Here is a 25,635-nt window from a genome sequence, read left to right on the forward strand (position 1 = left end):
GGGAAGCGGGGAACACGTGGCACATTGTTGGAATTTCTTTGTTATGATCTTCCAAAAACCAAAATAAAGTTTAAAAAAAAAAAAGAAGTTTGTATTAGAGAGAGAGAGAGAGAGAGAGAGAGAGAGAGAAGGGAAACAGGGGAAAGAATGGAGAATCATTTCATCCTTTGCAGCCCCAACCATTTATAGTAAAGGTGTGAACGCACCTTGCTTTCATTTGGGTTCTATTTCTGTATCCGATGTGTTTTTATGAACTAATATCCCAGTTGTTTCTAAGGTGAAAATGCAGCTTTTTTCGAATCTGTACGAGCCATGCTCTTCGCTTGTCCCATTACAGGCAACCAAGCTCTAAATGGCAAATTTTCCTTTGAACGAAGGGTACCAACATAATGGCTGCATATATTTTTCATTTTTTTCCAGAGCGGAAAAAAAAAAAAAAGATAAATGTAAACAAAATGGCGAAAACAGGAATATGGATGAATGCAGTCGGAAATGTAATACAAAATGTCATAAACCTAGGAGCTTTGATGAAAAATGACATATTGTCATTGGCTGTAAAAAAAAAAAATAAATAAAAAAAGGTTTGCACCCATTTACGACCTATGTTTCGATGGTCATGACTGACAGACAATGGGGCCTCAGACAAGCTCATGATCCTTCAAAGTTCCCTCAACGTACCATAAGATAAGCCTCTCTCGATTTATTTGAGGGAGTACAAACAAAAGTCACATTAGACTCAAACTATTCCCTGGCAGCTTCATTTGATTGGTCTATTCTGTCCAGCATTGTTGCTCACTTGCCTTCCAAAAAAGATATGGTCCCCCAACCACAATACAGTATCAAACATGTCCCTGTTAATGGGTCCTAAAGTTGACGTTTTATAAATGTGCTTGTCCTTGCGCAAGACCTCAAGAACGATTAGAAAACCATTGAAGAATCTGGTTGTGTAACAAAAGCTTTGTGAATTGCTTGATGGCAACAGTACAGGCTGTTTTTTATTGGAGGAATTGACATAATAATCAGAGCACCGTATTTTTAAAGAATACAATACCTAGTTTCAACATAATATTCAAAGCACAGTTTTCTGGAAAATTTAATATTTGCAGTAATCTAACTTTAGATGAATGCAGTAGGCAGGTGTGCATTTTATTCTCTGAAATTGAATTGTTTTGTATTTTTTTAGGTGATGAAATTGCCCACGTTTGGCGCTCGTCTCTATTGAGACTTGCAGGAGGATGAATACAGAGGAGGTGGAGTTACTGAGTGACTCCAAGTACAGGAACTATGTTGCGGCTGTTGACAAAGCTTTGAAAAACTTTGAGTACTCGAGTGAATGGGCAGATTTGATATCAGCACTTGGGAAACTTAACAAGGTAAGAGCTAGATATTTTCTTCAAAGAATGAAACAATGAAAAATTGTAAAGTCTCTTCAAGGCTGGGTTCGAAATTAAGATTCAGTGAGCAGGAGCTGAACCCAGCTCCTGGGGTCAAGCATATCCCAGTAGGCAGGAGCTACTGCTAAGGAACCGGGAGTGAGTACACAGCGCGCCGCAAATTTAACTTGCACATTAGATGCACACTGTAACTTTGTATCCACTGTGTTTGCTTCATTATCGACATAGATGTGTCCTCATATTTCATCATTAGTATTTTCAAATACTCAAGTTATTGTAACATATGCATGTTTGTAAGGCACCAGTTACCTGGGGGGCCAAATGTAGCTGTTGGTTTCAAGATAACCAGGCTCTCATTGCTAGTAGGAGCTAAATAGCTCCTAGCACCCCTCAATTTTGAACCCTGCATGGTATAGCGGTCTTCTGAAGAGCACAGTCCTGATCAAAACCAGTGGAACTCATAATGGGCGTCTCAGATAAACATATTTATCTTGATATTTGTATAGAATAATAGGCTACCAAAAGACTAATGTTTTAAAGGGTAGTATTAGGTGTGTATACAGAGTGCGCAATGAATTATTAATACTGAGCTTTCATCATTCCAGCAAGCTCATACAAATAATTTGACTAACACACATCATATGGGAATCATCAAGTTGTGCCTTTCCCTATTTCCAATGTCATAATACTCATTTTTTTATTTAGAGTACTAGCATTCTCCCGCGGCGCTGCTCGCGTCTGTAGCTGACATGCACGTGGGGGGTCTTCTATAGCCTTCTGTATGTTATATTGTGTATTAAGTTCCTATTTTTGAAAAATCACAAAATCATCAATCTCCCGACATCGCCTATACTGATAGTACAGGGCCGGACCCCGCTCCACCCCTGTGCAGGGTGAATGGGTGGGCTTGGTCAAATTTCATTATCGCCAGTACACCCCAGACTGGTATGCCGACTGTGGGCCAAAATTTCAGCCCGCCAACTGTTATGGGGCTGGGTCCAACCCTGATCATACATCACACTTTCACAAACGTATATGGTTAAAAACAGTTCAACCTTTACAATGTAAAAAAAAAAAAACATATTTTTTTAATGTTGTTTTGGTCAAGAAATGAATCTGACCTTTCAACATAAGTGTACAAAAGATAAATAAAACATTCTAATAAATAATGTTAGAACAAATACAACAATTACAAAAAATTACATTTAAGTTACATTCATAGCATTCGACCCAATGAGACAATATATCAACTCATGCTTAACCAGGATTAACTCCCTTGTTATCCAGGCCAAGAGCTTCAGGGTTAGCACTAAGTTTGATCTTCAGTTGATTTAAGTAATTCACAACCGCATATCTTGAGCGTTTAGAGTTTCCAGTATACATTCTTAACCATAATTCATCAAGATACAACTCATGGTTAATGTCAAACAAATGCTTAAAATAAAACATTTGTAACTATAAGAAGACTTTACACTCAACCAATAGATGTTTTCAAGTTTCGTCCATTTGTTTACAGAAACGGCATTCAAGGTTGTCCTCCGAAATTTTTCCCCATTTGACCATTTTTTCTTTCGTAGGCCAAATGTTCAGTCTGAATCTCAAGAAGTCAGATCAATGGGTCGGGTTAGGAGATTGAGATAGATATTTAGATATTTTTCAGCCTGACCATAGACTTTGAGAGCAAAAGGATTCCGATCGAATTTTTGTATTGTCAAACATGCAGTTCTTGTTTTAATCCAGTCAGCTCTCCATAGCTTAATTTTAGCTTTATCTGGGTTTTCTGTTAGTAGCTCATGTGTTATGCTTGCACTTGTCAAGATTTTACAAGCAAAAGTGCACCAACTCTTGGCAAATGGATCATTAGATGTTAAATGGTAATTCGACAGCATCAAGAACAAGCCATTATTATATTCCTTCATTATACATTTCCTATACAATTGACAGATTTTCCACTTGTAAATTGCATAAACTGAAATAAGTCCCTTCATGTCTAATAGCACACATAGATTCAGACATGGGTAGCAGCAGTGACTTCTTCCAGTAGAGGCTCTTGAATTTCAACCAGTATGAGTAAGGTCGACACTTTTTAGTTTCCGAGCCATAAAGTATGGTAGGTATATATTTTTGCTTGAAGTATACAATTAAGGGACTAATAGAAAATGTACAGTATTTCCTACGGATAAGACTCATTTGAGACAGAGGCGTTTTCTGTTTTAGCTGTAGATAGTCCTCATATGGTCTGTCAGAAATGTGATCATTCACACAGATACCCAAATAGATATATGTGTGCGCTACCTGTAAGGCAATGTTTTGTAAGCTCCACTGATAGCGTTTTTGTCTTTTTTTTGTCCCAAGTTGCATGACTTGTGTCTTTTTAAGATTAATGCTGATACAATTTTTACTAGCATATACATCCAGTACATTCAACATATTACGCAGTCCGACAGGTGTTTGAGATATGAGAACCATATCATCAGCGTAAAGAAGCCAATTCATAATTGAGCCATTTAGCTTCACAGGATCTGTAATCCCACTGCAAAAGCCAATCCCAATGTCCCTGATGAAGAAATTAAAAAGGGCAGATGCCAGGAGGCAACCCTGTTTCAAACCCTGAGTAGTTCTTATGGGTTCCGACAAAAGTCCAACATTATTCAACCTGATTTGAATGGACATATTTGAGTGGAATTCTACAATCCATTTTAGGATGAACCACGGACAGTCCAGGTCCATTAACTTTTTAAAGAGTAATTCTCTTGGGACAAGGTCAAATGCTGACCTAAAATCAACAAAGGCCACATATATTGGTTGTTTATTTCGTTTCCCTGCATAATAATGGCATTCAGAATCGTTAGGTTAATTACCGTACCTAGCCCCGGAATAAAGCCCGTTTGAAAGGGGTCCCTATGTTTCAGTTTATCTAGCCATTTGTTGAATTCCCTCAAGATCATTCGGGCAAAGATTTCCCCGGGCAATCTAGGAGAGCAATTGGTCCGTAAGATGTTGGATTTGAGCGATCACCTTTTTTAAATATGGGAAGTATCACAGATGTTTGCCACGAGGGGGTTATATGTCCAATTCTCATGATCTCCTTGAAGATAAGGTATAAAATATCAGCCTATATGACCTTGTTCTGTTTGATTAATGAATTGTGAAGGCCGTCCGGTCCTGAGGCTCGAGAGGTACTCATTTTAGATATATAATGTAAGATATTCTCTCGGTCAAATTGTACCATATGATCGAGTTCAATTTTGTCCCACTCTAGGTGGGTATCTGGCAAGGGAGTACGATAGATGTTATTAAAGTGGAGCCCCCACTCATTTGCCTTTACAATGTAAAATAAATATACAATTACTTCCATAAAATCAACCAACTTGGATTAAATCATAAAAAAACTATTAATAAAACAACAGTTTTCCATCACCCAAATCAATGTAGTTTACGAAGCGAATGACTGCCAAAGTGCATTTACATATCGACTACTGAATAACAAAGACCATTTCTGTTCCTTGGTAAACACTTTGGGCTTGATTCACAGAAGCGTTTTATAATGGTGCAGTCCCATAGCAAAACGCTCTGTGAATCAGGCCCTTTATATTTCTTCAGCTTTTACCAATAATAATCCCTTCACCAGAGAAGGACAGGCTAGCAGCAGATGTTTTACTGTGTTCGATTTCAGACCGAGCATTACAAAAACAACAGCACTGATGTTCCTTATTCCATCTCTTGTGGGCTCCCAAAATCTCTCGAGTGGAGATCAAATTCAGCCACAGCCTTAAAAATGTATCTCTATATGCTGCCGATCGAAATTTCTCCAGATATTTAAACATGTATCCCATACACTCAAATCTCCAAAGCTTTTCTTTAGCTTTGGCTGGGTTGGTAAGTAGCAGCTCTATATTGTTATCTGCTTAGCTCATACAAGCCAAGCAATCATTGCCCCAAGCTTATTGAACAGTGTCTGATTCCATCTGGGTCGTTTCATTAAGAAATGGCAATATAGAGTTCTCCTGAGCCAGAAGGCACTTTCTCAAGAAGGAAAGCACCTTCCATTTGTCCATGATAGAAAGTGATAGGAGGCCTAACTTACAACGTACTGGTTAAATGGGAATATTCTGGGGAAGACGCAATACTTTTATTCCAAAAAAGGCATTCCAGCGCCTTCCACAACACCCCACTGAGGCCAAGCTTGCATTCGGCTCCATAGGTTAAAATCGCCACCACCTTCTGTTTATAGAAAAGCAAAATTGGGCAGATGGCATATTGTCCATATCTGCAGAAAATAAACAGTCCTTGCGCCGCAGCCAAACACGCCTTATGGCGTAGTTGGACTACATTCAGAAGGTACCTAAAGCTGTTGGGTATCACTACATAATATCCCCAACAAAAATATTGCAGTAGATGTGGCCGTTTGGTTCGCCATAGGTGATATTTTTGTTGGGGATATTATGTTGGAGCGTGGGTTGCGGGGGTGTCCCCCGCACATTAAAAAATGATGCGAGGGTTGCGGGGGTGTCCCCCGCAGGGTCCATGTGTGAATTTTGCTGCAAAAATATGGCGATATTTTTGCATTGCAATATTTTTACGGCAGAATGAACACATGGAACCAGCTGTTATTAACACAAGTGCCAAGGAACCTGTACTCGTACACAACCACCATAGAGAGATTTAAGACAAACCATTTGTATTTCTATTTGCTGCAAAAGCTGTTCGTCTGGAATCTCAAGATGCTAGATTTGGCTACATTGATTTTAAAGCTGTTTTTACCGGCATACGTTTCTGGGGCTGCAAGTTGCCTTTGGAGCCCTACACGTAGAGTAACCACTGTATGGGATGACCGTTTAATCCAGGTGGAATCTAGGTGGAAAAGCATGAATTGAAGTTGGCAGCAAGCCCCAGTCCGACATGAATACATTAAAAAGGGCTGGTGCGTTGGGGGTGTGGTGTAGGAGATCCCACACCAGAATAAATACAACCCGCTAGGGAAAAAAGGCTCAAAACACCTTTTGCAAGGATGACCAGCTTTATTTCCACACAAAAATGGAAAGCTCCAACAAAGAACTGCGCTGCCGCGGAACGTTCTGCCAAAATCTGCATGAGCAACACTTTAAGGTACATTGTGCAATCAGTGACATCATTACATGCAGTAGAAACCTGCATGGCAGGTTGGTGAGACCCTATACATAGGCCGCCTGCTCCAAAGGGGATGCCAAGCCATTGGTCCCTGCCCCTTCTGTACATCTTCTTCCACGTGGGTGATGCTGCAGTCGTAATCAGTCATGAGGTGGCGGCTAATTGGCAATCTTGTGGAAAATAAACAATACATCTCTATTTAGCAGCACACCTGGTGCAAGCAGTAAGGGGCCAGAGGGAAAAGCCGAGGTCATACTAATTCACAAACCTTACTCAATCCCAGGCAGGCTGGCATTTCTCGAAGGTCTCCCACCCTCGTTCTGGGCTATCATTTCATCCATCCCTGCACCTTGCAGCACAAATCTCTCAGCATCCGGTTGTGCACATGTCCCACCTCCACCCATCATGAGAAGGGACACACGACCACAATGAGGTACCGAGATCCATTGTACCTTTCACCCATGTCTGCATAATCAATGTGTAGTTCGTGGAACGGCCCAGTAGGGCGGGGTAAGGTGCCTCTGATGGTTCTCAATGTAAGCCCTGTGTTGTAACCTTGACACGTGGTGCAACGCATGTGGTGCAACGCACAGCCGTTTTAGTTAAGTTCTCTTGTAGGTTGGGGACAAAACAGTCCTCCTGTATGTCTGCTGCAATGTGCTGTTTAGAGACGTGTGATGGATGGTGTAACTGGTTGAATGCGACCAGTAGTAATTGATGTGGCATAACCGCCTTCCTAGATATTTCTTGCTAAAACAATAGATTGGTCGGGGACTGTTTACACCACGTTTTCACCCAAAGGTCTTTCTCTTCTTGTGGTGCTTGTCCCTACAACTCCATCAACTGTACAATTGGTAAGGCATTGTATGATGCTGGCAACTGTCCAGTGTTTTGTGTCAACTCAGGCTACTCTGAGACCTGCGGCACTGGGAGGTAAGCTGCCGTTTTTGTTGCTGCGTCTGTGACAGCTTTACCGAGTGAGACCTTGTCTGTATTATTTGTGTGGGCGGTTCATTTTACAGCTGCCACTACAGATGGTTGGGGATAATGCATCAATAGGTTTGTCTAGTAATGCAGCATGTTGAACTTGGGGCCCATCAGCTCTCCTGAATCCACTGTGCAAGACCTGCATGCAGTGTGGTAGTGACATATGCTGAGTCTGAGTAAATGGTCACGTGGCACCCCTGGGGCGCTTGTAGCGCTCCAATGAGCGCTATGAACTCAGCTGCTTGAGCTGAAAAATGCTTTGTAATCTTTTTTGCACTAGTTTTCCATACTCCCCATCCACCAGGCGAACCACTGCCGCACCGTGTGTTATAAACCTGTATCCCGATCAATTGTGGCTGACCTGTCAATGAAGAGGATCCCCCCCCTTCGAGCGGTTTATCACAGGCCTTTGGAATATCATCATCTTCTCCCTCAAAAGTTACACAATCATGGTTGGCCAAATCTTCGTCAGAACACATTGCTGTCAAAAAGTAGCAGGGTTGACTGTTTTGCAGCACACTATGTGAATGTTTGAGCTTGATAAAAAAATAACCTTGTATGCAGAAGCTCGCTACGTGGTCAGTGCAGATTTGGAGCGTTCTAAAATGGCAAAAAACGCATTCTCGACGTACAATGTTACGGAGCATCGCATAACAATAGTGGAGCTCGTCTCAATGGCAAATACCGCAATAGCTAGTGCTTATGTGCATGCAAACTGGCCCTGCATTACTGAGTCTAGCACACCAATGTAATAGGCCAATGGCCTGTGGCCCATGCCTGTTGAAGTGGGAAAATAAAAACTGTTGCGTGTCGTCTGGCATTGCTAACACTGGTGCTGTACATATGACCTCCTTGAGGTCATTGAAGATTGTGAGCATGTCTTCTGTCCATACTATTTTGTTGTCCTCTTTCTGAGCTTCCTTGAGGCCCTGTAAAAGGGGCCTGGTGTATTCTGCATAGTCAAGTATCCATGCCCTACGATGATTGTATAGTGCCAAGAACTTTTCCATCTCCTTCACTGTTTTTGGTTACGTAGTGGCACGCACAGAGGCGGCGCGATCCGGGATTATTCTTTTGCCATTTATAGAGATAAATTGACCCAAGTACCTCCTGGAGGCAGTACTGTAATTTAGCCTTATCAACTTTGTATCCCTTGCGGGCCAAAGCTGTAAGAGTGTTATGAGTCCTTCCTGCACTGGAGCTTGTCGACACTGCACACCAGTAAATCAACATATTGAATAATTGTACTGGGCACCTTAATATTGCCTAAATTAGCATGTAGTATCCTGTTAAAAATACTGGGGAACTCGCAGTACCCTTGATGCAGTCTTGTATGTTCAAAGCGCATACCCCCATGCATAAACGCAGTGAGGTATTGAGTCGGGGTGCAAGGGAACAGAAAAGCAGGCGTTTTTAAGATCTACCACAGTAAAGAGGGTCGCCTCTTTAGGGATGTTACAAAGTATTGTCTCAGGGTACGGGACAAATTCTGCCTGTACAATGTAATTATGAGGGCGCAAATCCTGAATCATTCTCCAGCTCCCAACTTTTGCTTTCTTTATCGGGTATATAGCTGCGTTGCATGGGGAGGTGAATGGTACAATTACCCGGGGCAGCACGGTGCCTCGCTTGAGTGTTATTCAGACTGGGGTCACTCCTTGTAAGAGCCCCACATCATGTGCATTTGTTGTCCAGAGCCTTTCAGGGACTTCTAAGTCCGTTTCAGTGAAGGGGGAGCAGGGCTATGAGAGGCATCAAGGAGCATTGCACTTTTCGACTGCACCATAATGTCCCAAGGGATGCCAATCGCTAGCACAATCTCGCCATCATCTGGTTGATCCTCAAACAAGTCTATCAGTTACTTCTCTAAGAGGCACTGTAGGTTCAATACACACCACTGTGTGCCATTTGCACCCCTGTGAGTTGGTTCCAATTACAGCAATCCTCTTAGCTGACACCACCAGGCCCTGTAAATCCAGGGACAGTATCGTTCCTGCAACCAATTCAGGTGTCGCCACAGGCCGGAAGATTAAGCTGGATGGCAATCGCCAACAAGCCTTACCAATTTGGGCACTGCCTCGAGTAGCGCTGTTATGCCATACACAAACATATCCGGGTCCATGGGAATACTGCAAACAACTGCTTCTCTTCCCCTTGCATGTATTATGATCATTTCTCTTAAAGCACACATGCCCAGGTGGCACATACTACTCCTTGGTCTGTGAAGGTGATGGTCATATTCAATTTGATTAACAACAAGTTTATAGTGGAGCTCTCAGAATACAACATGTGTGCATGTATCAACTTGCCTCCTATTTTGATATCCACTTCTTTTGTGAAGGGAACCATGGCGACAGCCCACGAGGAGCGAGTTGCACCTGATGGTGGGAAGTTTCCCTCACTGATGCATGATTTAGTGGCACCTGTGTCAACCATGAAGATGAATTTCCTGTTACCTATCTCAGCGCCCACCAAGGGTTCCTCATTAGGGTGGATGGTTATGGACAGTACTGGGCACGCAAGAGTTCTTTGTGGACTGTCCTAGTCAGGGTATGTGTTGGTGCTGGGGAACGTAAAAGGGTTGTTCCCCAGTACGCTCCCTCCTCAGTAAGGTATGACAGTGCCGTTTTTTGGCAGTTTACTTCCGTACATGGTGTTCATTTGGGGCATTGGTGGTTGTTTCATCTGTGGGTTCTGCCATTGTGCACCTGGGTGCCGTGGTGGTAATTGAGCTAAGCCTGACGTATCCAAAAGGGTATGGAGGTTGGCCTTTGGAGCTATACCTTTGGTTGGGGCTGAGGTGGTGGGCAATAATTGCTCTAAGCATTGCATCCTGTCCCCTGCCTGCTCCTACAATCCCTTACAAAATGTCCCAACTTCCCACAGCTCCAGCATTTCAAGGGACCCATACCTGCTCCCTGAGGTACCATACCTCAAAATCCCCCTCTGAAACCGCCCCTCCCGCACTGCTGACCTCCTTGCTTCTAATCCAGATAGGGATGCTTAGGTCCACCTCCCCACTGTCCTTATCCTACTGCTATTCTCACCTTCTGGAGGTTCCAAGGTCTGCTCCGCCACCTCCGTTTGTGCACTTGATGATGCCGCCCTTTCAACTGCTATTTTTGCTAACTTTTCCAGTTTCGCTTCCTCATTCTGCAGCCTTTGGGCCATTTCCTTTACTTGTCCTTTATTCTCTTACAATGTTGTATGATTATGGTTTGAATTTCAGCCCACCCTTTCAATCAGGGCCCACTATTTTGTCAAGTGCCTTCTGAACTTCCTTGGGTAAACCCCTTTTAATAACAAAAATAAAAAAAGATGAACTGACCGGTCCCACTGGTCCCCCGTCTCTGAACGCCACATCTCCTGAACCTTAATAATGTATTGCGCGGGATCTTGTCGTTCTCCATGGTATACTGCATGATACACTGCAGGTCTGGTGTCAGGCTACGTTTGCCGCAGTGCGTCCCACACCTGCGCCCTGATATTGTTAAAGGGCGATCCATTGTGTGCATCATCGTGCTTTACTCCTGGATACCCGGCTTTGACCCATACGTCTTCAGCTTAGTCCCCCACAATCGCAACAAGCAGGCTTTTCATATCCTCCACGTCTAAGGGAATCCCTGCTGTCTGTTTTTCAAAGGCATAGATCCATTTGCCGGCACCGGCTGTAAGGGGCAGGAGCAGCTTAATCAAGTTATTCTTATCCATTTGCACCCAGGGCACATAGTGCGTCCTGTCTAGGTTTTTGTGCATCTGGGTACCTGTACTCCTCCCTTCTTTCTGTCCAGCACTTCCCTTTTTCCTTGACAGTACCACGCGACCAGACCTATTCCTTAATCTTGGTCCCCACAAACTTTCCAACTGCGGCGTAACCTCTGATGCCTGCTGCACATCCCCTTCATCATCCTCAATCTCATCCAGTGTTTCCCATTCGTCTTCCTTCAGTTCTCTACCTGCGTCCCTGTCGGACCTATCCGTCCTGTTCCCCATACGTCCCACTCACCCATCACCACCTCCCTCCATCTCAATGTGCACATCCTTTTATGGCCATGCTATCTAACCTAAACAAAATGTCTCATGCCCTGCATTCATCTAAATCCACTCCCCTTCTTTCCTCCGCCCTCCTGTGTCGCCTTCAATCAAGCCAATTCTACCCGCATGGCCTCCTGTGCCTCTTCTAATTCCATCTGAACCTTACTGTGCTGGGGCGGGATGGCACTCCGTGTCGATTTGTAGGGAGGTGGGGCAGCCCTGGGGTGGGCATGTATGTCGGGTTTGTATACCCAGTGGCTGGGTGAGTGGGTAAAGCCCTATGTGCGGGTGCACAGTCCCATTCCCCTGTGTTGTCACAGACATTGCATCTGGGGCGGCCCCTTCAGGGTTCTGGATCCCACCCCCATCAGGGTCCTCCAGGTCCTCTGTCATCTCCCACAGATCCAATATCTCTTTTCTCTTTTGAAGTTGTTTATGTTTAGCAGCTAAAAACATGCTCATGTGGTCTAGTATCCGTCTACTGTGGGTGCACTGCTCTGGCCAGGAGTGGGGCATCCCCCCTTTTGTCTCTACCACCACTTTTGTTTGTGATACTTCTCCATTTTATCCCTATGCAATGGTTATGCACTATACATGTACTCTAATGGTGTCCCCCTCCCATCTTTGCAATTTGCATGCTCAAACCCCAACCCTTGTAATTATGTGCTGCACACACTTTTATCACCAAAGTTACTACCAGTCCACCATCCCGCCTCCCATCTCCCCCTGTCAACACTCCCTTCTCCCCCTTTCCACACGTACACACACAAAGACATTGTCGCACTACACAATCCAAAACAAGCTATAAACACTGGCCTACCTCTGACCTCCACCTTTTGCACAAATAATCGTAATACACTAAAACAACAAGCTGAAATAGCAAGCTAAAACAACAACCATTACTTCCACCGAGCCGACTAATTATACAGAGCTCCTATTTTTCCTTTATCTCCTTGTCACAAAATAAATGGCGCCATCATCTTCCCTCACTTGTGTTTTTCCTCCGTAAAATCCTCTTAAATTACCCAAAAATAACAATAAAAAATGAATCTCGCCACGTGGCATTACCACACTTCTCTTTCACTCATACACACAAACACTCCCCCACACACCATACCCATCATTATCCCTCGCTAGGGGTGTACTCAAGTCGGCGTGTTCACCCGAGCTCCTCCATCACGGGGTCACAATAGCGACCTGCACACTACCAGGAGATGCGCCCCGCTCCAAAGAGCAGACAGGAATTCTGTTGAAATGGCTCCTGCACACTTCTGCGGGTTGCACGCTTGAGACAAACAAGTTACTTTCTTACCTGGTAACGTTCTTTCGATGGGATGGTCCGACGACGTATTCCATATCTATGACATGTAATCACCACAGCTGTGCTGCTTCGGAAACTTTTTTCGGAGTCTGCGTCGATGACGTCGATGCGCCGTCGTCGAGGGCCTCCTCCGACGTCCGACGTCATCCGATGTGATAAGTAGGACGCACGACGCCCGTAGCCTCAGTTGTAGTTTTTTCCCCCACAACGTGTGACACTAGTCAACTGCCAGTCAGACACAAAGCCTTGCGGAACGTAAGCTGCAATCGCAAAAGAAATTCTGCAGCGGGGAAGGCAGGGCGGGAGCGATATGGAATACGTCATCGGACCATCCCATCGAAAGAACGTTACCAGGTAAGAAAGTAACTTGTTCTTCGAGGGGATTGGGTCCTCCGACGTATTCCATATCTATGACAGACTCCCAAAGCAGTACCAGAGCAAGGAGGAGGGAAAGAATTTAGAATCAAAATTTAGAATAGCCAATCAAATAGCAGAGCAAAGGACCGCCTTGCCAAAGGCCAGATCCTGTGCTCGGATGGAATCGAGGGAATAGTGACGTACAAATGTATGTACTGAAGCCCAGGTGGCTGCATCACAGATGTTGCGAATAGGAACACCCCTCTGCAGGGCAGTAGATGCAGCCATACCCCTGGTAGAATGGGCCCGCAAGCCAGCCGGTGGGTCCTTACCCGCCAAGCCGTAGCACTCCGAGATGGCCAAAATAATCCAGCGAGACAAAGTCTGTTTCGTCACAGCTTGCCCCAAACGCTTTCCAGCATAACCAATAAAGAGTTGATCGTCCACTCTGACCCGGGACATGCGTGAAACATAAAAGCTTAAAGCTCTCCTAGGATCAAGCCTATGGAGCCTCTCCTCTTCCTTACCAGGATGCAGAGGAGGATAGAATGCCGGAAGAACAACCTTCTGGGCCAAATGAAATTCCGTCACTACCTTCGGAAGAAAAGAAGGACGAACTCTAAGGACAACCCTGTCCTTGTGAAATACAGTGAAGGATGGCTTAACTGAAAGTGCCTGTAACTCACTCACTCTGCGAGCGGAAGTAACCGCAACTAAAAACACAGTTTTCAGAGTTAACAGCCTCAAAGGGCAAGAATGTAAAGGCTCAAACGGAGCACCCATAAGAAACTTAAGAACAAGGTTTAAATCCCAACCGGGCACCAAGAAAGGTGACGGAGGGAACACATTAGTGAGCCCTTTCAGAAACTGTGAAATCAAAGGGATTTTAAAGTAAGAACACTCTTCAGACGAGCGCTTAAAGATGGACAGCGCCGCCAGGTAACCTTTAACGGTATCCACTTGCAAGCCCCTGTGGGCCAAAGAAAGTAAAAAGGACAGAACCATGGGGATGACACATGCAAAAGGATCCACATTCTGAACTCTGCACCAGTCGCAGGACTTACGGCAACGGTACAGAGACTTTGTTGCTGGCCTTCGGGCCGAAAGCAACACCTCCATCACGTCCTCAGGGAGGTCCCAATCCTTATACCTCAACCTTTCAGAAGCCAAGCGTGAAGGTTGAGGGATCTGACCTCTGGATGGAGAACCTGACCCTCCTCCCGTGAGAGCAGATCGTCTCGGTAGGGAAGACGACGTGGAGGGCAGATGGATAAGTCGAGAAGGTCCGGGTACCACGTCCTCCGAGCCCACGCCGGGGCAATGAGGATCATCCGGGAACCGAACTTGGTGGGGAGTCATAATGTCGAAAAATAAATGTCGACAGACAAAAATGTCGACAAAATAATGTCGAAAAAAAAAATGTCGACTTTCTTTTTTTTTAATTATATATTTATTTTAGGGGTTAGTGAGTAAAAAAAAAAGGGAAAAATAAAAAAAAAATTTGGGGGCTGGGGGGGGAACCCCCCATTTCGAAAAAAAAATGCATTGAAAAAAAAAGTCGACTTTTTTTTTCGACATTTTTTTTTCGACTTTTTGACTGTCGACATTTTTGTTGTCGACATTATGACTATAAACCCCGAACTTCCGTAACCTCCGCAGCACTTGCGGGATGACGGGGACTGGAGGAAACGCGTACAGCAGCGGGAATGACCACTCCACCATGAACGCGTCTCCTAAGGCTCCTTTTGGAGTAAATTCCCGCGAGCAAAACCTTTCGCACTTCCGGTTGACACTGGAAGCGAAGAGATCCACTTGAGGGGTCCCCCAAAGGGCGAAGATCTCCAGGAGAATCTCCTGAGCCAACTCCCACTCGTGAGAGATTGCGCTCTGCCTGCTCAGAGCGTCCGCCGTCACGTTTTCTTCTCTGGCCAGATGAACTGCCGAGATCAAAACTTCCTGCTGGATGGCCCAGAACTCGAGCTGCATCGCCTCCCTGCACAGAGGAAGTGACCCTGCCCCCCCCTTTTTGTTGAGGTAGTGCATGGCCACTGTATTGTCCGTCAGGATCAGGACACTCTTTCCTCGCACAGTCGGCAGAAAAGCCTTCAGGGCTAGCCTGATGGCCCTCAGCTCCAAAAGATTGATATGGAGGCTGGACTCCGACGGAGACCAACGACCGCTGACTGTCAGCCCATTGGCATGAGCTCCCCATCCCGTGAGGGATGCATCCGTCATGATCGTCACCTCTGGACAGGGAAGCCAAAATGGAGCCCCCTTCATCAAGTTGCCTTCGACGGCCCACCACAGAAGATCCCGGGCGACCGAGGGCGGCACCTGAACCGGGTCCGACATCCTGCCGGAGGACTGCGACCATTGCGTCTTGAGTGCCCACTGCAAAGATCTCATCCGCAGGCGAGCCTCTGGCACTAGAAGAATGCAGGATGCCATGAGGCCGAGCAACCTCAAGAACTCGAACGCTGGGAGCGTCTGGGCATGCTGAAACTTGTGCACCATCTGCTGAATGTGTAGAGCCCTCACCTGGGGAGGAAAACACTGCCCCAGGGAAGTGTCGAGCACTGCTCCGATGTACTGGAGCCGCTGTGTTGGCGTCAAATGGGACTTCTTTAAATTGAGGGAGAAGCCCAGCCTGTGAAGGGAGCGGCAGGTGACGGACAGATGATCCAGGACTTGCTCGGGAGAGCTCACCCTGATCAACCAATCGTCCAGGTAGGGGTAGACGTGAATCCCCCCTTGCCTGAGATGCGCTGCCACCACCACCATGAGCTTGGTGAAAACCCTCGGGGCGGAGGTCAATCCGAACGGCAGGACCCGAAACTGAAAGTGCGAGTCGCCAACTGCGAACCTCAGGTACTTCTTGTGCTTGGGATGGATCGGCACATGGAAGTAAGCATCCTTGAGGTCGAGTGACACCAACCAGTCCTGAAGCTGAAGGGCCTGGAGGACTTGAGAGAGAGTAACCATCTTGAACTTGTCCTTCCTGAGGAGTTTGTTCAAACCGCGCAAGTCCATGATGGGTCTCAATCCCCGTCTTTCTTCGAAATCAAAAAATAAGGGGAATACCATCCCTTGTTCCTCTCCGCTACAGGCACCAGTTCTATGGCGCCTTTCTCCAGCAGGGCTTGAATTTCCTGCGCAAGGAGCGGTTCCCCGGTGGATTGTCGCGAGGCTTGTGCCGAAAGGGAAGACAGTAGCCGTGGGATATGATCTCCAGAACCCACACATCTGAAGTAATGGCTTGCCACTCTACAAGATGCTGCGCCAGCCTTCCCCCAACCGGCGAACCATGGGACATGGCCTCACGACTGAGTGGGAGCGGCTGCAGCGTTACCTGAGGGCAAAGAGGCAACTGCCCGAGCGGCCTTGGCACCACGGGTACCCTGTCGTCCACCTCTGGTACCCCTGCGTTGGCCTCTATGACTGCCAGCTCCTCTCGCTTTACTGAAGGAAGAGTAATAGCGAAAGGAACCACCCCTCCACTGCTGTCCCCTAGGACGAAAAGGCGGAGGTTGGCGAACTGCAGCGCCCAACGACTTCGCTGCAGCTTTTGAGGTCTGCAACCTCTCAAGGCTCTCGTCAGCCTTGCTGCCAAAAAGGTGTTCACCGTCAAAGGGCATGTTGAGGAGCCGGGACTGCACATCAGGAGCAAACCCCGACTTCGGCAACCACGCAAACCTGCGTATCACGGTGCTCGCCGCCATGGACCTACTGACGCATTCAGCTAAGTCCAAACCTGACTGAACGGACTCACACATGGCATCCTTACCATCCTGGACCATAGCAAGGAAACCATCCCGTTCGTCCCCTTCGGGAATATGTTCAGCCGCTAACGCAACACAGTTCCACAGAGTGTGTGTGAAACGAGACAAGGCACAAATGGAGTTGGCCGCCTGAAGCGCCATACCACCAGAAGAAAACACTTTCTTCGCCCAGCCATCAAAACGTTTGTCGTCCCTATCAGGAGGGATGGTAGGGTACGACGCCTGCTTCGCCGGGGCCGTGGCCGCCTGCACCACCAAACTCTCCGGAGTGGGGTGCCTGGTCAAGTAGCAGGGGTCGCTACTGGCTGGACGGTATTTTCGCGACAAGGATCTGCCCACCACCGGGAGACTCTCCGGAGCAGTCCAAGCCGCCGCCACCCTTCTCTGTAAAGCCATATGGAACGGCAGTACCGGGTCAGTTGGGGGACCAACATCAAGGATGTCCGTCAGATCATCCTGCACAAACTCCTCAGGGGGAGCAGACCATCCCAAGTACTCAGAAACCCTAGCCATAAGGCGCCGGTACGAGGAATCGGCATGAGAGCCAGGCTCAGGCCTACAAAACTCCACCTCCGGAGAGGTGTCCAGTCCACTGGCATCATGCAGTGACTGTCTCAAATCGTCAAACTGACTATGGCCCGAGACAATTTCATCTGGAACCTGACTAGGAACCAGGCCATCAGAATCCTCATCCGCCTCTGAAATATAGTCCAGGTGGCGAAAAGAAGGCACCCGAGAGTGCTTGCTCTTAACCAGAGCCTTCCTAGGGGGTTCTCCCGTGCCACGGGGTACCTCCGACACGAAAGGCGTCGATGGCGTCGAGCGAATCGGCGCCGGCGTCGAGAGAACCGGCATCGGTGCCGAGAGGATTGGCGCCGAGGAAATCGGTGTCGATGTCAGACGCAGCGCCTCCAGCATCGGCGGCGTCGACACAGCCCTCGAGGCCGGAGCCCCGAGCGTGTCCCTCGACGACCCGAGCGTCGACGGCTTCGACGACTTCCTCGGAGCCTCGAGAAAGCCTGTCAACGCCCTCGACGCCGCAAACGTCGATGTCTTCCTCGAAGACCTCACAGGTGCACACGGTCTCGAACGCGTCGAGGACCGGGACCTGGAACAGGTACAGCGAGAGCGAGTCTCCTTGTCCGAACGGGACCTCTCCCGTGACTCGTGCCGACCACTCTTGCGAGCGGTGTCTCTCGACCTCTCACGACCGACCCCACTCGGGGGCGCGGACGGCTTAGTACCCTGCGACTCAAGAATCGCCAGCATTTTCTTCCCGAAGGAAGCCCATTCCTCCGGCGTCGCACGGCTGGTGGGGTAAGCGATGTGCCGGGCAGAGTCCTCCGAAGAGGACCTGGAAGACGACCGGTGTCGACGCTTCCAAGAACACCTCGAAGAGGCTGAGGAGTGGCGAGACCGACTCCTAGAAGGAGACCCACGAGACTTCCGACGATGACGAAGAGACACCCCTCGAATCATCCGTCGAAAGCCCCGCAGACTTAGACTTCCTGGGCTTGGACACCCGACCTACCGACAACAACTTCTTACGTTCGCGTAAGGCTTTGGACGTGAGCGACTGGCAGTCGATAGTCATCCGTGTCGTGGGCCTCCCCGAGGCACCAGAGGCAGGCGTCGTGCGAGTCCGTCACCGACATCTTGGACCCACACTCCCCGCACTTCTTGAAACCCGGACGCGGGGTCATAGACGAAGTAGAAGACATCTTCACACGAAGGATTTTCACAAAACGAACAGGTTCGAAGAACCGAGAAGAACAGAACTCCAAAGAGTCGAGGCGTTAAAGGAGAGTTCCGGGACTTTTTTTTTATTGTCCCTACGGTTCGGCCATGTGTTTTTAAGCATAACTCGGTAGATCGTAGAAAACTTTCCTATGGACCTTACCCGACTTTTCGTCCATTAACGCACTCGAAATCAGCCGCCATTTTCTGATAATCCTATCACTTGCCGCATCGCCCTGGCTCACCTGCTTTTGCGGCACTAAATCAAATCCCCCGCCCCTGAAACAGACTTTATCAAAACATTCATATTCCCCGCCTCTATCCGTGACGTGACTGTGCTGCGTAGGCAAACGCGCCCTGGCGTCTTCTACGCGACTCCACACAGAACCCGGAAATCAACACAGATCAGCTCACACAACACAGCGCGCCACAATTCGCAATATGAAACTGTACTTTTAAATCAAACCGCAAGATTGTAAATTTGGTAAAGTACATTTATTTGACATCAAATGTTTAGAGAATATTCAGCGATTTTCTTTTTTATTTGCTCTCGATCCAAAATAGTTCGTTTTGAGGCACGCGATGTTCCTTTGCTGAACACAGGGTCTTAGATCATCTCACAATACAGCGCCACAATTCGGAATATCAAACTGTGGTTTAAAAGCAAACTGCAAGATTGTACATTTGGCAAAGTACATTTATTGGACATCAAATGTTTATAGAATATTCAGCGATTTTCATTTTTATTTGCTCTCGATCCAAAATAGTTAGTCTTGAGGCAAGCGATGTTCGTGTGCAGTAAACAGGGTGTTGGTTTACGATAAAATAAGCTCTTCGGTCGCACTGATAATCGCATGGCTGTTCCAACGACGAGGCACTAGGCCACCACAACGGTCTGTATGTTGCATCTAGCCGTTAGTACCGCGTAAGGGCATACTTGTACTTGGCGATCGTCCCATAAAATGGTCAGGGTGGTAACGTTGTTCACGCGGAGAAGCAACTGGCGGTTAAAGAAGCCGTCCGCCGGTGTCTGGTACTCGTGACACATGCAGTAATGCATGATGTACCTGTTTGAAAAACATAAACAATGAAATTAGTCTCACCATCAGATCTTTATTAAAATTATTCATTTTATATATTCGGTCGGTAAATTATTTCATAGCTAGGACAGTGCAACTGGGTTTTAAACGTCAAGGGGGGGCTGTAGGATACTGAGACAGTCCCTCAGTGCAGGGGTTGACAGGGAGTGCAGGTGGAGAGTGGAAGGGCCCAGGACCGAGATCGCAGACAGTGGACCAGTTGTTGCAGGGGAGAGGGAGAGAGAAAGCAGAAGCAAAGGTTTTGAGGTGCTTCCGTAAAAGTAGACGGTTCTCCCCAAGATAGTGCGCGGTACAAAACAACATGCCACATAGAACGAACAAGTACAACTTAACCCGTCTTTAAAGCAACTGTATAGTAATTAAATTGCGGTATAAACTCATCTAAAGAGTTACTTACATTATATTTGCATTTTCCATTGCGTCTGTGCGTAGGGCAGCCCCGAAATACCACTCCTTCTATGCCGACGTTATTTCTTCTAATGAACGAACATGAAATGGCTTTCGTTTCTGAAATTATATTCATTATCGTTTCTTACGTGGTCCCGGCCTGTCAAGGTCAAAATACAATAGAACCTTATACTGAGTCGTGTGCCATTCTGGCACCCGAGAAAAAATCAAAGCAGCTGACCTTCACTTTGAACGAGCACACATTCCTAGTTAGCTACATTCAGTGTAAGGCATTCTCACAGGACTTGAAATTTACACTCCATCTTTGCATTTTGTCTGCGTGCTTTGCAGCCACACAGAACCATAAATACGGAGACATTCTATATTTTTTGAAAAATGATTTATATTACTGTTTGGTTTAATTTAATGCGCAAATGAACAAGGTTGGATAGATACACATATTCAATGGGCCTGCGACATGAGGAGACTTGAGAGAACAGACGATGAAATTACAATCATTTAAACCGTGATGTGTATTTCTCAATGAGTTCTTCTTTAGGTGGACATGGAACAGATGCAATGTTGGGTGGCAATGCAGTTGTCCCCTGCACAGGTTCGTTCACAACTCCATTTATGTGCCTATCTAGGACGTCAACAATAAGTTTCTCAATAAACTCATATTGCATATCCTCAAACACTGGTTTGATCACCCATTGTTTACTTCTTTTAGTGAAGGCCTTATTGTAGCGAAGCGTCCCTAAAGTTCCGGTCGTCCTACTTTGTTGACGGCCAACATTATGGTTATGTGCCAAGACCGCTAAAAGAGTCCGATTTATCATGCCCTCCATGCCAAAATGCAATCGTTTTGGCCTGTACTTGAGGCACATATTGTGGAACACCTCCAAATCTCCTGTGTGGCAGAATTCCGTGAGTCCACTCAAAGCTTTTGTTATAGTTTTATCAAATACAATCTTTTCAATGGCTTTGTGAGTGGGTGATGAAGGAATCAACCACTTCTTCTTCCGTGCCTCCTCTGTGGACAAATGGCCATGTTCACAATTGTGGAAATGTTGGTTCGTGTTCCATCGGTGAACGTTTGTACAGTGTGGCATTACTGACCGCCATTTTTCCAGTAGAATTTCTAACGACCCTCCACATGTTTTTGAGCTCCACCAAAGATGGTTGCTGATTGACTTGGACCACTGTGAAATACCTTGCAATTCTTTTTTTTTACCTGCAGCCGACAATTTTTTATTGATTGATTTTGCAAGATGCCAAACGTCAAATTGGTGATTTATATTTTTGTACTGATCTCTCATTGTCTTGGCAATTGAAACGTGTCTGTCCGTGGCTATCAGGTCGATCACCATTCCCCGCGATTGTAGTTCTTGCAATGATGCTACAAAGCCAACTTTCTCCATGGCCACTGAGGATGTACTTTGTGACACCTGCACGACCACCGAACTCACAATTTTCTTACTTTCCATGTCCTGAAAGTGGTAGGTGCAGTACTTGGCTGAAAATCCTGGGCTGTCGCACTGTCCATCACCGGCTAGCCTGAACCGTTTGCCCGCGAATGTACTATCAATAGACATTTTTTCCATTCTCCAAGCTTCGCTAATGGCTGGAAATAGATAATCGGTTTGGTATTTGTAGAACTGAGTTTTCGCAATGAAATGGATTCCCACAAACTGAAAGAAAGACTCTAATTTTTTAAAACTTGAACCACTAAAAAGTGCAGCCGCTGCACAAAGTAGATTGCCTGCTGGCAGTTGTCCCAGCATAGGTTGTGCAGACCATGTGAAAGGATGATATTTTGTACAGGTGGCATGTATTTTAAGGTTAGTGCCTCGAATTGCACGAGTCACATTAATCAATGGCTCCCCACATACTTCCCCACCAACCAAATGCCCACATTTCATCCGAATAATAATATCAATCAAACAACTATCGAATACAATGAATTTGGCCTCTTTCCTTATACTGTCACTCTGCATCCCAGCTGGTTCGGCCTGTAACGTTGAGGACATGTCACTCACATGAAAGGTAGAATCTCTGATATCGTCTTCCGCTATGTTCAGTGATATTGATGGTGTTTCATTGTCGCCTACTTCATTCTCTTCCATTGCAACATCTGTTCCTTCTCCGGCGATGGGTGAATAAAACAATTTCTTCAACTTTCTCGCGGTCTTAGTTTTTGCGGGTGTGGATTCTGTGAATTGATCTCCGACTGCATCCGAACTACCAGGAGGACATTCACTATCAATGGCTGGTGGTGGTATAGCTCCGTTGTCAATCACTTCATATTCTTCCCATTGGCACGATGCTTCTCCAGTCTCAAGTCCCTGCCAAAAGGTTTGACAAGCAACATCTCTCGTTCGCTTCACTGTCTGTGTAGATCTAGTTCGTACACCCACTCGCAACTAGAGGACAGATTGGAAAAGGGGTGTTCAGTTTAAACACAACTTACAGTATTGAACTATTAACAGTGAAAAACAACATAATATAGTGACCAGGACACTAACCTTCTTTTGCTTTCTTTTCTTTGAAACTTTCTTGCCTCGAACTTCAACATCAGGACGCTGTTGCTCCGACTCGTGTGTATATGTCTCCACTTCCTCTTGCGCTGCAACAACTATGTTTTCCTGATAAGCACATCCATCACGCACTGACGCTCCATCGACTCCCTGAAACATAGAACTTTCATTAGTATGTATAATAATATCGAAAACACAAAATGTACTTGGGGACCAATACCCACGTGCATCTCAATAGCAAAACACGAATGAACGCTTTGTGTAGAACATTCAAACGACAATTATTCACGCATTGTTGATCTAGTTAGATGGAACTGTCAAGATCCATACCTTGGGCTCCTCATAGACTTCCATTGATGATATTATTGAAGATGATGCTTCAGTGACTCCCTGAAACACAGTAATTGCATTAGTATGGTTTTCTATTTTGATAAAAAGAACATAAAGTTTGTGCAGGCGTCAACGGCTCATCTAAATAGACCTGCACAAATGATCAGTTGTGTAAAATAAATAATGGATATCTAAATATGATTCGATTTGCTCGATCGTTGGAAGTGTCACCACCCAGAAATCTGCATCAACTACTAGGGGTGATGTTCTTGTAGAAGAAGCTCCGTCATCTCCCTGAAACATAGTACTTGCGTTAATAAAGAAGGAAGTATAGCGGATGTAATCACGTCATATGATCTCGCTTGATCGAGCTGTCAGTATCCATACCTCGAAATGCATAAGAACATCAAGGGACGATGTAACTGCGGTGCACACTTCTGCAAGCTGTTGCGCCGACCCGTAACTGCACGCTCCCCCTTCTTCTTGGACTAATGCTCCATCGACTCCCTGAAACATAGGACTTTCATTAGTAATGAACACAATATTGAAAAAAGAAGACACATACGAGGGCGACGACAGAAGGACATATCAATGGCTAAAAACAAAAGAAACATTGTGTGTAACAATCACGCTACAAGAATGCAAGATCTGATGATCTCCATCGATGGAACTGTCCTGAAACGTACCTCGAGCATCTGAGTGACATCAACGGTAGTCGTCAATACGTTGGACTCCTCAGCATCTCCCTGAAAGACAGTACTTGAATTATTTTGGATAACAATAATTATAACTGAAAACAAAGACTAGAGGACGAGTACAAGGGTGTACCATTAGGTAAAATAATTACACGATAAATTAAAACTGTTGATTTACATGCCTAAAACAAGTCAATGGCAGAATAGCTAAGTAAGATTACCCGATAGGCGCTTGAAGTGGCTGATGACTGCAATAACGACACGGATGGAGAATCTTCCGCCTTCATATTGAGTGGATACATAAATGGGGAAATTATTGTTAGCTAATGCTACACACTACCGCAAGGCCGAGAGATAAATACGTAAACTTGACTCACCAGTGGAGGGATGTGGACGAATAGAGTGGGAATAGCGGTGGAGAGCAATTTTCGCCTCGCTCGAGGTGTGTTCTTCTTTATTAGCAATGATGTGGAGTACATGTCAGAGGTAAAGTGCCTGCTGCAGATGCGGTATCGATCACCCCTCTTGTCCGCAAAGACTTCTAGGACTCTACTTTCAAGCTCAGAGGGTGGATATCCGCAATATCGGACCCGTTCTCTTATCTGATCTATTGTCTTAGGGAAAACATGCATTATAGTACCTTCAGATTTATTATGGGTCTTCGAAGGGCAACCGCCAATGGAACAGGCAGGCATTGTGGAAAGTTCTGAAAAGTAAAGATCAACAATTCTCTATGAATACCAATGTGTTAAAAAATTAAATGACACAAAAGGTTCAATGCAAGGTATGTTTTGGTTCTTGGAACTATACACGTTATTCACATGCGGATAAGTATTAGAATAACTTTAAAAAAATAGAAAAATAATTTGACTAAACTCAGAACATATGACTAGTTCCTTGCATGTACTGTCTTGAACGAAAAGAAATTGGACGCAAAATGAGTATGGTACATGGCCTTACCTTGACGAGCAAACAGTTAGATGCAGGGATCAGAGTAGTTTCTTGTCGAAGAACAGGGAGCAGTTCACAGGTTGCAAACTGACGAGTTTCCTCGAAGTGGTCACGGAAGTTCACAGAGACGAAGAGCAGATAACCAGCACTTCACGGGTTGACTAGCAAAGTGCAAAGAAGTTCTCATTATAAATATGAAGTGGGTTATAAAGAATTCGAAACAGGGGTGTGTTTGTGAATGAATGACGTGTATGAATCACTGCCTTTGATAGGGCGGGGGGTGGATTGGGGCGGTGGTCGTGCAGACAAGACACAGGAAGACTCGTGAATGGAGACACACTTATGTGGATTGCAGGGGGCCGTCCAGCGTGAGGGGGATGCTTGGCAGGAGACACGGGGTCTGGAGGTAGACATGGGAACAACAACCCATGCGCTATAGACCACTTTGAAGTGTACATGGTCTTTGGCACCTCTTGGCCTTTATCGCTCCCTGACAGCTCCACTTGCCAGCGCAAGTACCCCGGTGCGAACTGCCTTTGATAGGGCGGGGGGTGGATTGGGGCGGTGGTCGTGCAGACAAGACACAGGAAGACTCGTGAATGGAGACACACTTATGTGGATTGCAGGGGGCCGTCCAGCGTGAGGGGGATGCTTGGCAGGAGACACGGGGTCTGGAGGTAGACATGGGAACAACAACCCATGCGCTATAGACCACTTTGAAGTGTACATGGTCTTTGGCACCTCTTGGCCTTTATCGCTCCCTGACAGCTCCACTTGCCAGCGCAAGTACCCCGGTGCGAACTGCCTTTGATAGGGCGGGGGGGTGGATTGGGGCGGTGGTCGTGCAGACAAGACACAGGAAGACTCGTGAATGGAGACACACTTATGTGGATTG

At 46.1% G+C, this 25,635-nt stretch overlaps 1 protein-coding gene across 5 annotated transcripts in view; it reads left to right on the forward strand.

Moving 5' to 3' along the window:
• Window positions 1-25,635, forward strand: part of DOP1A (DOP1 leucine zipper like protein A) — a 2,904,166-nt gene that overhangs the window by 68,464 nt on the left and 2,810,067 nt on the right. For all 5 annotated transcript variants that reach the window (XM_069606322.1, XM_069606321.1, XM_069606320.1 and 2 more), the window contains exon 3: window positions 1,184-1,373. In XM_069606322.1, coding sequence (XP_069462423.1) covers window positions 1,236-1,373 — 138 coding nt within the window. In that variant the 5' untranslated portion in view covers window positions 1,184-1,235. The remainder of the gene's footprint in view (window positions 1-1,183; window positions 1,374-25,635) is intronic.

The sequence above is a fragment of the Ambystoma mexicanum genome, chromosome 4p (genome assembly GCF_040938575.1).
Source record: "Ambystoma mexicanum isolate Mex_15411 chromosome 4p, UKY_AmexF1_1, whole genome shotgun sequence".
Taxonomy (NCBI): domain Eukaryota; kingdom Metazoa; phylum Chordata; class Amphibia; order Caudata; family Ambystomatidae; genus Ambystoma; species Ambystoma mexicanum.